General features: G+C 37.7%; 1 protein-coding gene across 1 annotated transcript in view; it reads left to right on the top strand.

Moving 5' to 3' along the window:
* The first annotated feature begins 14,793 nt into the window (after nt 1-14,793).
* Nucleotides 14,794-16,750, top strand: part of LOC149214184 (uncharacterized) — a 133,818-nt gene continuing 131,861 nt past the window's right edge. Inside the window, exons 1-2 of the mRNA XM_089392217.1 lie at nt 14,794-15,963; nt 16,168-16,527. Of these exons, the coding sequence (XP_089248343.1) occupies nt 14,839-15,963; nt 16,168-16,527 (1,485 nt within the window). The 5' untranslated portion in view covers nt 14,794-14,838. The remainder of the gene's footprint in view (nt 15,964-16,167; nt 16,528-16,750) is intronic.

Here is a 16,750-nt window from a genome sequence, read left to right as displayed (position 1 = left end):
CCTCCCAAATCTCTAGAGTGTTGTGTTGATGGGAGGGGGGGGAGTTGTTGGAATAATAGGATTTTTGGGTTCATTACTCTGAGTATTATAGAGATGGCTAATTAACAGCTAGTAATCAACTAGGAGATACCAACTTAGCATCCCACTAGTCGAGAAGCTAGATCAAAATAGTCTAACTCATTAGTGGAATTTTTAGGTAAAATATGGGCCTAAAAACAAAAAGTATAGTAACAAAATCAACTTTAAAAGAAGTAGTCAGATTCAAGATGTTGATGTCATCCCTACGGGAATATTTTTGGAGGGGAAAGAAGAAAACTAATTCTTTTAATTATATTTTCAGCGTATCTCTTTATAGATTTACTCAAATGTCAAGTGAGGGCACCCATTGGATGCATAATTAAATTTCGCGTTCGAGCGCTCACTCTGCATACTTTTGAGTATACCCACACTGAAAATATTGAAAATACATGATAAAAACATATTTCTTTTATATATTTTCATTTTTCCTCAGTGTGGGTCTATTCAAAAGTATGTTGAGTGGATACTCGTTGGATGCAAAATTTAATTCCACATCTAAGAGGTGCCTAAACTTGACATTTGAATCATCTCTTATTTTATTATTTTAACTATTATTTCATTATTTTGCTTAGGAGGCTCATTTTAGACCTTGAAAGTCCCCTAATGGGTGTTTAAAATAAGACAAAACTTGAGGATCTTTCCACGCGCTCTCTCTAATGGACCTTATCTTCCTCAATTTAAGGGAGTTGATTACATATAAGTGATGTATAAGATGACCCTACGGATGGATTTCATTAGGGAATATTTTAGATTTTAATCACAGACACAAAGTATAGATGTGAAAAAATATTATACTAATTACTTGCAAAACAAGATAGAAGAGAGAAAATTTGCTAGAAAATTCACTAAATAAGCGAAGAGAAAATTGGAATTACGCAAAACACAAGTTGAATAACTGATAATCAATTGATTGTGTATTATTGTTGTACATGACCTCATTATATAACCTCTCCAGGAGGCCAAACAATTCAAATTAGGTTGGGATTCCAAGAGCATGCACTCAAAACAACTTTCCCTAGTTGGCAAGTAAGTCAAAATTAGATTGGGAGATCTAAAATCAACAAAATATCCTAAACTGGAGTGACCTGAAAATGAAAAACCCTAGATATAGAAAATGTGCCAAATGATACGAAATGTCTAGTAGTGAATGAAAAATGGTCATATGTGTTGGAAATACTAAGACGGGGTGGTGGGGGGTGAATCAATATTTCATCACTTTGAACAATTTAAATGTCACAAAGATTTAACCAATCATATCACATTAGAAGTACACAAGATTTGTATTAAAAAATTATTTATATCATGAAAGGAAGCTACAACTTCTGGTTTTACCAGCTACAACTAGAAGGGCTACAACCCCTAATTTACCCACTCCCACTCGAAGGAGGGAACAACCTCCTGAAGGAAGCTACAACTTCCTTGCCTAGAACCACCCTACCACCCTTTATATTAAAAGTTAGAATAAAACCTTTTGGGCTCTTGCAACAGGGATAGTAGCCAAATTAAATCACATTCAAACAATCGTATCTCTTCTAAGTCATTTACAACTTCAGATTTACCCCTTTATCATTTTCAATTTGCAAGCTACTATATCTATGGCTTTTAATAGGGAATCTGTAGAGATGTTCAGTTATATACAATCCAAAAGGAGTCTAGTTCATGCCACTGACAATTACTTGGACAATCTTTAACACAATCCTCTATAAGTAATGAGACCAGTCCTAACTTAGATTTGATGTTACCTCAAAATAGTCTAAATGAACTATTTAGGATGAGCTACAGAGAAATCCTAGGTTTGCCTGAAGAACGAGCCTCAAATTCTACCTCAGAAATTTGGATTTTGCTTCAAACTACCTTAGATTAGGAGCTCGTACCAACCTCAGAAGTAACCTTAGATCAGCCTTAGATCAGGTGCTAAAATCAGCCTCAGAATTAACCTCGAATCAACCTCAGAATGCCTGGGATCAGGAACTCGAAACAACCTCAAAAGTAACCTTAAATCAACCATAAATTACTCAGATTGGGAGATCGGATCAACCTCAGGAGGGACGAATATTTCCTAGCAATACCACAGAAACAAAGGATAAAATAAGCTCAAAAGCTTTTGGTCTCTACTCATAGAACTTGGTTTGGCATAAGCCTCAGAATCAACAAACAACTCATAGCCAATTATCAATAATTAGTCCCGAACTTTAGAAGAGGTGTCTCTGATGCGGCCTTCTTTAGATCTTTCCTTTCAGGGTTCGACCTATGATAAAACAAAAAATTTCTTTATAAAACAAAGCTTGATCTTGCACCTTTTGATTGCCACAACTAGGGAATATATATACGTTTGGAGGGAGCACTAATTATGGGGCTGCCCTGCCCTCAAAATACATGAGGTTTGCCACACATAACCCTCTATCAGGGCAACCATCTAAAGAGGCTTAAATTACTTTTAGAAAATTAATTTGTGTTCATCAAGATGCTCACTTTCAAGGCTTTCTTGGAAAATGGACTTAGGTCAATTTAAATTACAATTTTTGGCCTCTTTCTAGGGGAAACAATGAAATATTAAGGCCATGAATTTGTAGGGAAAGAGCTGGCCAAGAATTTGTGGGGAAAGAGCTGCTAATACACCCATCCATTTGGGGCATCAAACTTCAATCTTGAATATCTCTCCCACCAAGAGGACCCACAAGGCGTACCACATATCAAACAAAATGGTGTGACAAGGGCTACCAATGTAGAATGTTGTTGCATCCAAATCAATGTTGCACAAAGTGGGGATGAAGAAGGGGCATTTTTTGGAAGCATGGACGAGAAAGCCTCATTTCCCAAAAATCTAGGAAGCTAAGTGTCTCGGAAGCGTCTACAAAGAGGGGACGAAGCAGGGACACGGAAGCATCATTTCCCAAAAATATAGGAAGCGAAGCGTCTACTCTATATATCTATTGCATTTATATTAAAAAAAACGTCCCAAATACCAAATTAGTTGTATAAGACATGAAAACATGCATATTTTTACATAAATCAAGCTAGATATGGAATCCATGATTCCACTGTACATCAATGATTAATTATTCGAACATCAACCATCTAGATTCTAGCAATTACAAACATACATAAACAATTTAAGCATATCATAAAACATAAAACATTTAGAAGATAAAATCATCAAACATTCAAGTAATTTATCTAGCATGTGAGCAACTGTCAACATGAGTCATGTCCAAAATTCAAATACTAATGTTTACAAAATAGGCCACTTGGCCACCACCAAGACTCAAGTACACACTGAACTAGGAAAAGTAAGACAAAAAAGTTCAAATTCACAACAAGACTACAAGTCTAATCTATGACAAAAGTAGTTAACTGTGAATATATCTACTAATCTCTCCTCCTTCCACCACAAATAGGACGTGAGCATCCATGTGGTGGCAATGAGGAAGATGGTGGCTCTGGAAGTTGTGGCAATGGAATTGATGAAGATGAATCCCCTGCAGTTGGTGTTGAACAATGGAACCTGGGAACCAAGGGACCAGATGGGGGTGGCATTTCAACTCGATCATCATCATCCTAGATAAGGGCATCCTCCAAATTCTCTAATCGCAACACTCCATCCTCCAAATTGGGCTCCTCTAGATTTCTGTCCAACACCTTAAGGTCTTTATTAGTCTTTGCATCATCACATTAATGGGACAACAATCGCAAGTTGTAGTGAAAATAAACCAAGCTCTCTGCCTGGTCTAAATTTAACATGTTCCTTTTAACATTGTGGATGAAAGAATAAGAGCTCCAACAACTCTCTATAGAGGAAGTGATAATACCTGCAATACCAATGTTTGTAGAAGTGGAGTAGCACTTCTATGCATGTTCCACCACTCAAGAGAAGAAAAATTATCTTGATCTCTAATTGCATGCATGCTCCCAAATGGACTAGTTCTAAGCGTACAGTTGCTCAAATGTTTCTGTAGCATGGCAACCTCCTCCCTCCTCATTAGGGACTAATTTATCCAATGCTTTCATATAACCAGATAGAACGTCTGGATCTAGGTGTGGTTTTTTCCTGCTTCCCTGCGCCAGGTGATGGTGTTGAAAGCCATGATGGATGATAATATTTAGGTGTCAGAACATATGTTAAGGAATGCAATGGAACATTTAGCATATCCCATCATTTTTCCACCTCTGCATGAATATAATTGTATAAGGTGATATCTCTAGGCTCGACAATGTCTTTAATCTGCCCCAACATGTTATTCATTTGCTCATACACCTCCCCAGTTATTGGTCGCTCTGAATCTGGAAACTTGATCATGTAATAAATTAGTTTGATGAATTGCAAAACATATTTAATTTGTGACCAAAAGTAACCGTCAAGAATAGTGTCCTTGGCTACATTAGCATCATCTCTATCAATGGTAATTTCCTCCCATGATTCAGAGGTCACCATATTAGTTAATCCTTGTCTCACCTTCACTAGCCGCCTAAAGATTCGGTAATAACTTGCAAATCTTGTTTTTGCAAGTTTAAGCAACTGCAACATGGAGTAAGTGCCATAAAAGTAGTTTACCCTTGTATGCCCTGTGATAAATTTAATGAGTTGCTTCCCTCTCTAGTAAAGCTCATTAATCCATCCACATTCTTTATGCTTCGTTCAATATGTGCACCAAGCACCGAGACCAAAATATGTGTGAATGAGTATGCTCAATAACTTTTCCTACTTCCTTACAATTTGTTGCATTATTAGTTATCACTTGAACCACATTATTAGGACCAACACTTTTGATTGATTGCAATAGGAGATCTAAAATGTTTTGGGAAGTTGCAATGATGGAGGAGGAGTCATGACATGTAATAAACACGGCACCACTAGCAGAAACACCAAGAACATTTATCAAATGTTGGTTTCTAACATTCATCCACCCATCTCATACAATGGACAACCCACAATCCACCCACTCATTTGTAAAACGTGTCAAAGCTCTTTGAACCTTTACTTTTTCTCTCTCTAATAACATTGTTCTAGCTTTCTGATTGTTGGGGCTCTTGTATCGTTTTGGGGCTTCGTTGATGGCCTTAACCATATCATGCCAATAAGGATAGTGAATCACATTAAATGGTTCACCTCCAGCACAAAGAAAATAGATTATCTTTCCATCCACATCATCCCTCCCATCAACATTCAGGAAATCCCCTATTGTTCTTCTACTTCCAGAGGTTGTAGAAGTACCATGAGGAGATGAGCTACCAAATCTAGAGGTTTCACATGATTCATAATGAGTTTTTTGTTTCTTGTTTTTCTGTTGTGCAACCTCCTCTATTTGGATGTATTTTCTTCTTTGCTCAACTGAAACGTTTGGAAAAATTGTTATCCCCACGACACGTTTTTTTCATTACTATCCAACACCCCAAAAAGATGCCTCCTCACACGAGTATATGAACCACTATATGGTTTTCCTCCATGACAACCATGAGGGCACACAAACTTCTAGCTTCCACCACCTTTTCCTCCTTCAAGTTTGGTCACATAATTCCACAAGGGTGTCAATGCAACTTTCTCCTTTTGCATTTTAGTGTTCTCTTCATCCCCTTCCTCCTCATCAACATTGGGTCACTCATATGGGGACCACTATCCTTTCATTCTTCTTCCCTTCTATTCCTACCCCCCACCTTGCAATCATGAAAACCAAAAGTGGAATGATACATAAAAGCCAAAAGAACACCATTTTGGAATATGAATATAGATGGTCAACCCGCAACGAGATGAGCAAGAAGAAAGATTAGGAAAGAGTAGGAGAGGGAGGAGAAAAAAATACAAACAATAATGATAGAAAAATTAGGGAGTTTGGGGTTTGCCCTTACCTCTTTACCTCTTGTAGATGGAAGCCCTCCTTCACTGCTCCTAGGTCCTCCTCCTTCACTCCTCCAAGCTCTCCTCAAGCCTCTCTTCTCCAAGCTCTCCTCTCCTCTCTTCTCCAATCTCTCCAAAGATACAAGAGTGAGGAAATGAGCATTATCCCCATCTGAAATTTCCCTAACTCAACCTAAAACCACCCTGAACTCAAGTTAGACATTTTTTTTATTTAAAAATGAGTTAATTGCGTTGGCCGCATGGAACCGCCTGTCAGGCATCAGATCCGCTCAGGATCCGTATGGATATGTGCTCGATACACCATGGATCTGAGGCGAATCTGCCACTAGATCCGCGGTTTGAAAATTTGGAATCGCAGATCGGGCCAACTCGGTTCCAAAATTCCAAGAACCATATTTTCTGGTTTGATCTGTGGAACCGACGGCGGATCCCCCGTGATTTGTACAAGACACAGATCCTGGTTTAACTCTGAGGTGGGGGGGCGTTTCGTGCAACACTGATCCAAATTCACTAACTTGTGTACACATATCGTAAAACAAGTTTTGGCTCAATGTGGAATTGCAATTCGTGCTATCACTAGACCAATCCGAGTTTGCGCAACCAGCAAGATCCAAGGAATATATTGCTGCAAAGTGTAAGCCATAGCTTGTAGTGACCTTGAAATATCTAAGAGTTATCTTAGCCACTTTTCAGTGTAGCTCATGTGGCTCTTACTTGTACCTATAAATTGCTCCAACTGCATCGTAGATATTTGCTCTAGAATGTGTAAGGTATAAAAGAATCCCATTCAATTGTCTATATCTAGTAGATTCCACCAATGCTTTAGAACCACCATCCTCTAACTTTACTCCTGGAAGGAAAGGAGTAGAAGCTACCTTACAACCAGTTATCATAAATCTGTCAAGAATGTCACTAGCATATCTAAATTTAGTCAATTTTATAACATCCCTCACTTCGACTCTCATTTATGTAATGAGATTATGGCTACATTGCCAGTGTGGAGAGCTACAACTTGCTGATACACTGAGTAAGCTTTTAAAATTAAATTATTTAAAATTTATTAACTGTCAAATGAAGGACAGACTGGCTTATGGATCCACAGCTAGAGGGAAACTCGCTTGCTTACTAGCATGCCTTGAATGTTGAGCAACCCGTTGAACGCCAATTGAATCTCTTGGCAGGGGTATGTTGAGATAATACTTGGGGGGTCATCTTATTGCATGCCATGAGTAAGCGATAACCTATTACATTGAAATTCCTAACACTTTGGATGGCCAACTCACCCACCTACATTGATAAAATTTATGATATGGGCTTGGGTGGTGTGGATAGAGGACCAAGCCCATCCTGATCTCCTTCGTGCATCGAGACTGGAGGACGATACCCCTCACCCTCGAAGATGGAAGAAGTGACACAACCGACTGAGCCTACGCCTAACAAAAGGTAATGATGCCATAAGAGAGTGCAAAAGTGGGGGACGATGCCCTCACTCTTGAACATGGAGGAAGTTGCACAACTGATCAAACCACTACTTTATAAATGGAACGAGATTCGATTGGACGCGCGGGAGTGCCCATACTTTTGTTTCCATTTGAAAGGTGGAAGAAGGGGGTGGGCCTTATTTTAGGTACAGAAAGATATGCAAGGAAGGAAGTAGAAAAAAGAAAAAGAAAATAAAAAAGGTGAAAGTAAATCGAAAGGGAGAGCAGGAAGAGGGGTAGCATTTTCCCAGATTACCAATGACAATAGAATAGAAGTAGAGGAGAGAATTCCATGGAGGATGGGCATGGAGTGCATGGAGCAATGTTGGAGTTTGTGACCGAGATTTGTGCTCAAAGATTTGTTTGCTAAACCCTGTATTGTTGCATTGATGCTAATGGGTTGTGTGTTTATGCATGAGTGGTCAGTCAGAGAATCGGAGAGGTGAGTGGGTTACTATGGTACCATTTCCATAGAGAATTTGAGAAATCACCAGAACAATAGACTCCACCACCTAAGTGTCCAACCAAGCCTTTAGTGTGAAATCCCTAAGCAAATAACCTCTCAAACTTTGGATGTGGCTCGGGGTGGTTAGATGCAAGAAAGATTGCAATGTAGATGGCCTATGGTTGGGTGGAGAGTGGAATTCCCTCCTTCAGTTGTCAACCATTCTAACACACTCAGATAAGTATCATAGTTTATGCATATTTGGATTATGAACATTGACAGTGCTTGTTATGTTATTAACTAAGGTATGGTCATGTATATTGATGAATGAATATTGGAGGTTCATTGTCAGATTCATGATTGAAAACCATCTTAATATTTCTATGGTTATAATGAATGCTTGAATTGATAAGTTTTCTTCCATACTGATGATTTCTAGGCTATCATGTATGCTATGAATTGAATGAATTCCTTATTTGTGTTGATAAACACTAGTTCATGAATAATGTCATATTCCATGCCTTCATGCTCTCCCTGTTTTTTGTTTGTCAGTAATGGTTTTGAATAAATAGGTTAGGTTGTTCAATGGACTTGTGATGTCTACGAATAGTCTGTAATTGTTTTTGTGCAGTTATGCAATTTTGACTATTCCACATTTATGTGATTAATAAATATATGCTTCTAAACATGTTTGACTAGCCTGCAGGGGGTTGTAGAATTCGTTTGATTGATAACAATTTCTTGCTGCAATTTGGTTGAGAAACTGTGAAGCTTAATACTAGAACAGTGCCCCCTCTTTCCTTAGGAAGCAACATAATGGTGTCTTGGGAACCAATTTCTTGGTCTAGATCTAAAGCATAATTTTAAGGTGCAGGACTCCAAGCCTCATGCCTTAGAAACAAGGGAATTTGGCATTCGGGCAATTGCCTCTTTTGCCTTGAGAAATTTCTCTTCTTCCATTTTCTTTGTGTGTTGTCGAAATTTAGGGGCTTGGGAAATATATTATTGGTAGAGGCCCAACACTTTCGGGAAGGCCCTTATTACCCAAGGGTTGGTTCACTCTCTAAGCAGATTTAGATCTAAGAGTGGCAAAGGTAGATACCTTTACAAAGGATCGAATGGGACTTATGTCGTATATAACCTTTCATCCTTAAGGTGGGGTCTGCACCGCATAAACCTTGTGGGTCCTATGTTAGTGGCAAGGGAACACACCTTTCAAAGGGATCAAGTAGGATTTGGATCCAATACCATTTCAAAAGCCATTCATTGCTAAAGGATCAATCCACTACTAGAACCCAGAAGAGTCGAACTTTTCTAATAGGCCATCTGAGAGTCTGCGGATCTAGGGGTGGAAAACTATTTGCACAAATGTTTAGGCTTTAGATCTAACAAGGGTCAGATACACTTGTAATGCAACAGAGGATTATGTGGACCCCACATGTTGTTGGTGTGGAAGTGCTATGCAAGGGCCATGTGGAAGCATAATGATGACATAACTTGGAGTGATGTGGCATGAGGGTTGACCTTAATGGGCTCATGGGTCTCTAGGAAACTGGGATTTTCAAAGGAAATAAGTGGAAAGCAGTCCTAAAGATTGAAGACCGATATTGACTAAGAGGGCCCCTAATGGGCAATGTTTATTGAGTAGAAGAAGGGGCTATTGAAATTAGAACCCACTTGTCTTTGATCCACGAATGAGATTAATTGACGTTTCCCCCTTCCCCCCAAAATATAAATAAATTAAAAACCACTGTTAGATAATTTTGCGACACCAAATGTTTTGGTCGAGGCCTGTTTGAAACATAACTTATATGTGTGAAAGGAGGATAGTGGGATTGGGGTGGAACCTTGGTTACTGAAACATTGCCATCGAGCCACTGGACCTCGGGGAAAATTGCAAGAGCCAACCAGTGGAGAGACTCGATGCTAGTGGGCCAATGTTGATCATCGACACCAAGGTGTTAATGTGTGAGGAGACCTAAGAAAGCTTGATGCCAAGACTCTAAGATGACATGGACTGATGGGCTCTACTTCGAGCACCAAGTGCACGGGATTGACACTACGGTTCTCAAAACTCGTATCTCGACATGTTTACTCTTAGTAGTTGCTGAGGGAGGTGAGGAAGAATCCTTGAGGTTGAGACATCAAGATGACTTGGGCCAACGAGCCTGACCTTGGATACACGGTAAAATGGATGGAACCATGGGTTCGTGGCATGGTCAAGTTGGAATCCATCCAAAAATCATGGGGTAGTGTCACATAAGTAGGGAGGAGGCCACGTGGTGCCACATTGTGTTTGTGTGATGACATGACCTTTGTTAATAAGCAAAAACCTCTAACACGCATAACTTTTGATTTGGCACTTGGATTGAGATAAATTTTATATCATTGGAAAACTCTTGACATAATGAATATGATGGTGGTATCAAAATTAAATTCAACATACTTCAAAAAAAAAAAAAAAATTGTTAACCACATCTTCATAATGGTCCTTGGAGATCAAGTCAACTAAATAAGTAACCCTCTTAGAGCCTGGGATTGGAAAGGGGGTGGGAGGTGGTTACAAACTCAATCTCATCATCTTCCTGGATGATATCAAGACCAAAGAAATATGAATCCTATATCAATGATGAAGAAACTGTCATGTAGAGTGGATTTCACTGCTAAAATAGAAGCCACTGAAGTCGATGTAATAAGCAAATCATCCACATATAGAAATATAACTAGAAGAGAGTCAGGTTCTTTCAACATGTACATATTAGGATTAGATTTACAACTTTGAAAATGTTTGTAGGGAAGATATGGATCCATTTTGGCATACCATGCATGAGGTGCATGCTTAAGATCATACAGTGATTTCTTCAATCTGTAAATTAGAGAAGGAGTTTGCACATACCGTTGTGGTTACTCTATGCATATATCCTCTGCAAGGTATCCATGTAAGAATGCATTCTTTACATCCATGTGATCTACTCCCCATTTACTAGCAATTTCCATAGATAGGGCTAACTTGATAGTGTCCATATTAACTACTAGTTCAAAGGTCTCCTTATAGTCAATCCCTTTAACTAGAGAGAATCCCCTAGCTATCAAGCGAGCCTCGCACATTGAAATAGTCCCATTAACTACTCTTTTAGTTTTCTAAACCCACTTACATCTAAAAAAGTTTCTTGTTTGGAGGAGGAGGTATCAATTCCCAAGTATTGTTCTTCATCGAGGAATTGTACATCTCTCTCATAGATTCTTCCAAAATGGGAATTCCCTTCATCCTTGACATAGGTCTTAGCGTATAATCCAAGCATATAAGAATACTCCATGATAGTTATAGTTTGTGAAGGCTCCAAAAACTACAACCTAGTTCTCTTTCGATTGATAGGATCACCTGCTAGATCACCGACTACCTGAAGTGTTTGTTGTACCCATTCAAGCCTCTACTTTCTACTTGAAATTTCTTGGTATTGCTCTAAAAGATCAAATTCAGAAATATTATAAAAAAATGATATCAAGAAGAATGACTAAGATTTGATAGAAGTAGAGGTTGAGAGAATGAGGTAGGGTGCTTTCGAAGTGCCTATAGGGAATATTTTCAAATCTGACACTCCTTTGGATAAACAAGGTATTTGAAGAGGTATTTAATAACCTGAATCCCTTAACTTCCTTTGAAAATCCCACAAATATGTACTTCCTTCTTTGAGGCTCCATAGCCTTTCTCGTACCGAAGGGAATCTTAGCCCATGCTCATAAACCAAAAAATCTAAAATGAGTTTCTTCCTTGTCAAGGCCTCAAAAGAAGTGACCCTTTCATTGATTTATGTGGAATTCTATTCTGAATATATGTAGCACAATTAATGGCTTTTTCCCTTATCTTAGTATGTAAGGATATAAGATGGAGCTTACAATTCACTATCTCTTTATTGGTCTATTTTTTCTCCCTACAACTCCATTCTGTTATGGAATGTAAAGAATTGTATTTTGCAGCTTTATGTTGGATTCTAAACAAAGATTTTGAACATTTTTATGGACATATTCACCTTGTTATCAGTCCTAAGGCATTAAAATCTCTTCCCTATCTGATTTTCTACAAGTTGCTTAAAATTTTTGATATTCTTAGAGACTTATGATTTCAACTTAAGAAAATAATGGCATATATATCTTGATAAGTCATCAATGAATGTTAACACATACCTTTCCTTCCTTATAGATGGGTGAGGAAAAGGTCCAATATTGCCACTGTGCACTAGCTAAAGCAGTGAGGTAGCTCTCCTAAGTTTTATCCTTTCTCGTCTTTAGCTTCTCTTTAGGATGCTTTCCAAGCATGCAGCCTTGGAAAACTCCATATGTGTATTGGATGTTGGGCAACCTTTCAACCATTTCTTTTTTGGATAACTAGTCCAAATACTTATAGTTACGGTGACCAAATCTATTATGCCATAACCTTCTTTCCTCATTAAGATGTGTTAGAAGAGAAAAATCAGATTTAGGAATAAAGTGAGAGAAATTGTATAATTTGGAATAGTGGTTTAGCTCCACAATAGCAACTCTAAAACCATCTGTCATGTTGGAAATCACCACTATATCTAGAGTAAATTCTACTTTCTTGCCTGACCATGTATGAGTAATCTGGTAAATGGAAACCAAGTTGACTGAAAGTTGAGGAGCACATAATATATGGTGAATACTTCCATGCTCCAAGTCAATTGTCTCATCACTAGAAACCTCCACAGGTGCATTATCTTCTAAAAATATGGGTGGTCTAGGATAAGTCTCCAAGTAAGAAAAAAGTGTCTACTGAAGAATCCATATACCATGTAGCTCTTGAATAAAGCACCCAAGAAGCAGCAGATGAAGTAGCAGCTGGAAATGCATGACCCTTACCCCTGTCTTTTATTGGTTGGTACCCCTTCTTATCCTTGGCATTATCTCATGTGAAATCATCCAAGTGATTTTGCTGGAGTACTTGTGCCATTTGATCAATGGTTTTCTTCATGCAAGAGATCTTAGGACATAACCCCCTATTGCAGTTTGTGCACTTGTCCTTCTCCTTCTTGCAATATCCTTTTTCAAAATTCAAACAACACTCAGTAAGAATTTGTTTAGCTCCCTTATTTTTCTCTGGTTCCTTGTTCTTGTACTTCTACTTAGTCTTCTTGCTTGTTTCCTGTGCTACAAGTGCAGAACTCCTCAGTAAGCATTTGTTTAGCTCCCTTCTTGTTCTTTGGTTCCTTGTTCTTGTACTTCTACTTAGTCTTCTTTCTTGTTTCCTGTGCTACAAGTGCCGAGGGTTTCACAGACTTTCGAGTCCCCATGAGTATGAGCTTGTTCCACTCATTTATTAGAGACTCAATAAACTCATCTAATTTTTCATCTTCCAATTTTTTCCCATAGCTAGTTTTGTAGTATGGAAATGAGACACAAGCAACAAAAATGTGAGTTGCTCTTCTTTTCTATCTATGCCACAAGCTTTTGCTTGAGCCGTCAATGTATTGAATATAAAGTAGTTTTGTAGGGCCTTGAAGATGGTTGGAGTCATATTTATGTTCTTAGATAAGACTATTTTATGAAAGTTTCTAATGAGAAAATGAAATTGTGTGATGCAAAGGAATTTGATAACATGCATTGAAAATATTTGTGTCACTAAAACATACTTGATCATGCTGCCCAAGGTTTCAGAGAATGCTCAACCATATGAATATTTACCTCATACAATTTTACAACTCTTAATGACCACCCGATACTCAAATTAGGTCTTCAATGCAAGTATCTATGCACCACCTGATACTCGAATCAGGTCTTCTAAAATATATATATGTAGTTAAACCATATACAAACATATCCCTTAGTTTACAATTTGAAATTCACCTTATTTTTTTATATGCTCATTTTTACCCACATCTTATAAAATGCATAATTACATAAGTAAATTCCTCATAACTTTATATCAGCTTACATTCCATGTAATGCTTCAAAAAATTAAACAAGAGTAATACAAGTAAAGATGAATACTTGATTTCTTTGGAATCAAATCTTTTAGCCATAATTATAGTTAAGAATGGCACATCCAAAAAGGTTTCAACTTTTTGTTTTCCTATCTATATAACTATATGAAAATGAAAAAAATATTTAAAATTAATATAAATATAAATTTATTTTAAAAATGATAAATTTTCAATTTTTTTAAATAAAATATTGAAAAACATAATCTGACCAGAACTCCTCCACCGTATTATATTAAATTCTACAACTTTTCTCAATCCAATTATCTTCCACCCTATTAAATTAAATTGTACAACTTCTCTCAACTCAATTACTCAACTATAAAATAAAAGGATTTTGAGTTAACACATGCAAGTCAATCTCTTTGCATTAAGTCACTTTTTGTCATCCTTGAAGTCACCATGAACTTCTTTCCATTATGTGTATAAGGCATTGTGCATGCTGCTGACATCACACATGGTACCTAAGGAGCATAAACATGACTCTAACAGCATAAACAAATCAAGATCAATTACTTTCGTTCTTTAGTCCAGCAATGGCTAGGGCAGCAACTAGGATTCTGAGAAAGACATTGTAAGTACATTATAGCTCAAGCCCACCTGGCATGACACTCAAGACTCAAAATTGGGGTGCTAGACATCATATGGTAAAGTTTGTTGATGAGTAACCGGGAGTTTGGTAGCTTGAATTTACATATGTGTGCCACTAAATGTTAGCTTCTGTAGTGAACACCGAAAAGGGGAGGTTCTTTCATTGGTGACTTAAGGAAACTATTCATGGAACTCTGAGCTAATACATGCTTTGAAAATTGTTTTGGGAAGGTTGGTTGCACATATAAATAAAAATGTCTACATGAAATTGAGGATAACCAAATCATTACATGAAATTAAGGATAACCAAATCATTACCTATTATTATACGCTGATGTTAGAATTTGTTGTTTCTGTAGTTCTCTGCTGGGAAAAGATCATGCTCCCAACACGGCTATGCATGATAGCAGTGATCGCCTAGGCGAGATGAATGATATTCCTGACAGTTTCATAGATGTACCTGAGAAGAATTTTCCATTGGTCATTACATTCTACAAGTTCCTTTTGATGTTGGATGGGAGTGTGCCATACCATTTCTTTGATGGTGAAAAGGGGTCCATGCATGGAAAATCTTTTGCGTTTATGGAAATTATGAGAACAAGAGAAGTCGGCTATGAACGTTTCAACTCGATGTACTGGCCACATTTCTGTGAAGATTTAAAAAGAGGCCTCGACTCTTCTGCGGTATTCACTGAAATTGTATCACACATAAAAGGTAGTTTAATATCAATGAAATCTTCAAACTTTACGATGAGTCGAGAAGACTATATTCTGATGGCAGAAAGTAGGGTTTCTATGTTAAATTCCAATCAGAGAGAAGCAATCTATGAGTTATTCTTGCATTATGAAAAGCAAAAGCAAAGGAATGGAGACTTTGACATTGCAGATATAGTGAACCACTTGCATGGTCAGCTAAGATCCACTGCATATTTAGGTCGAAAAATCGACTTTATTTATGTTGATGAAGTTCAGGACCTGACAATGGCCCAAATTACTTTGTTCAAATATGTATGTTCTAATTTTCATGAGGGCTATGTCTTTGCGGGTGACACAGCCCAAACGATTGCAAGAGGGGTTAATTTTCGATTCCAAGATATTAGAAATGTGTTCTACAGGGAGTTTCTGGAAGCAGATGTTAATAATGAAATGTCATCTCAAATCGGCATGCCTGATTTATTTCATTTAAGCCAAAATTTTCGGACTCACAGTGGAATAATTAAACTAGCGCAGAGTGTTGTGGAGCTGCTGTATCATTTCTTTCCTTCGGCTGTAGATAGATTGAGCGCAGAAAGAAGTCTCATATTTGGAGAAGCTCCAATATTTCTTGAAACTGATGAAGACGAAAGTCTTATTACAACACTTTTTGGCCATGGAGGAAACGTTGGAAGTGGCAAATATGAATTTGGCGCTGAACAGGCAATTCTGGTAAGGGATGATCACGCAAAGGAAGAAGTGATTAGCCAAGTTGGGAAACAAGGCCTTGTGTTGACAATACTTGAATGCAAAGGTCTTGAGTTTCAGGTGTTTTCTTCTCTCTGCATAATTCTGAGTTTCACTGAAAGAAAGAATACAGTTTTTTGCAAATATAAGACGTATATATAAAATTCTGAGGCTCAGAATGTACAACTTGATGCCCGTGTTTATGTAGACCAGTCAAACACTGATGAGTACGGCCATGTAAGTTTCTGTTTTTGTAATTGATATTCTCTTTCTTGTGTTCTGTAGGATGTGCTACTATACAACTTTTTTACTAGCTCTCCATTGGCCACCAAATGGAGGGTAATTTATGAGTTCATGGATCAGAAAGCCTTCAACAACTTTGATCAAAAAGCACTTCCTAAGTATCCTAGGTTTGACAATCGCAAACATAATCTTCTCTGCAGTGAATTAAAACATTTATATGTTGCTATCACTCGTGCCAAACAAAGATTGTGGTTTTATGACGAGAACCGTGATTTTGCTAAGTCAATTCTTGATTATTGGAAAGAAATGGGGCTTATACAGTTAAGATGTTTAGACAACGCCTTGGTGGAGTCAATGTACGTTGCGAGCAGCTTTGAGGATTGGAAGCAGCGAGGGATTCAGGTAAACAAACTAACTTCTTGACATAAAATTTGCGATTCTTCTTACAAGACTGTTTTGCATCGACATTTGTATACTATTTAAACTTTATTTCAGTGTAATGTATTTAAACGACCGCTGGTGTTGATTAGTCTCCCATTAAATGGAAAATCTTCCCTTATCTGAATAAAATTTAGATAAATCATCAAATATCATTTTTGGGCTCTCTTCAGGGTTCATTTGCAGG

This window comes from Pinus tabuliformis, chromosome 1_1, assembly GCF_031772625.1.
Source record: "Pinus tabuliformis cultivar Carrire ecotype Pingquan chromosome 1_1, CPIR1, whole genome shotgun sequence".
NCBI lineage: Eukaryota > Viridiplantae > Streptophyta > Pinopsida > Pinales > Pinaceae > Pinus > Pinus tabuliformis.
The sequence above is the reverse complement of the archived record's forward strand: the minus strand, read 5'-3'. Positions and strand labels throughout refer to the sequence as shown.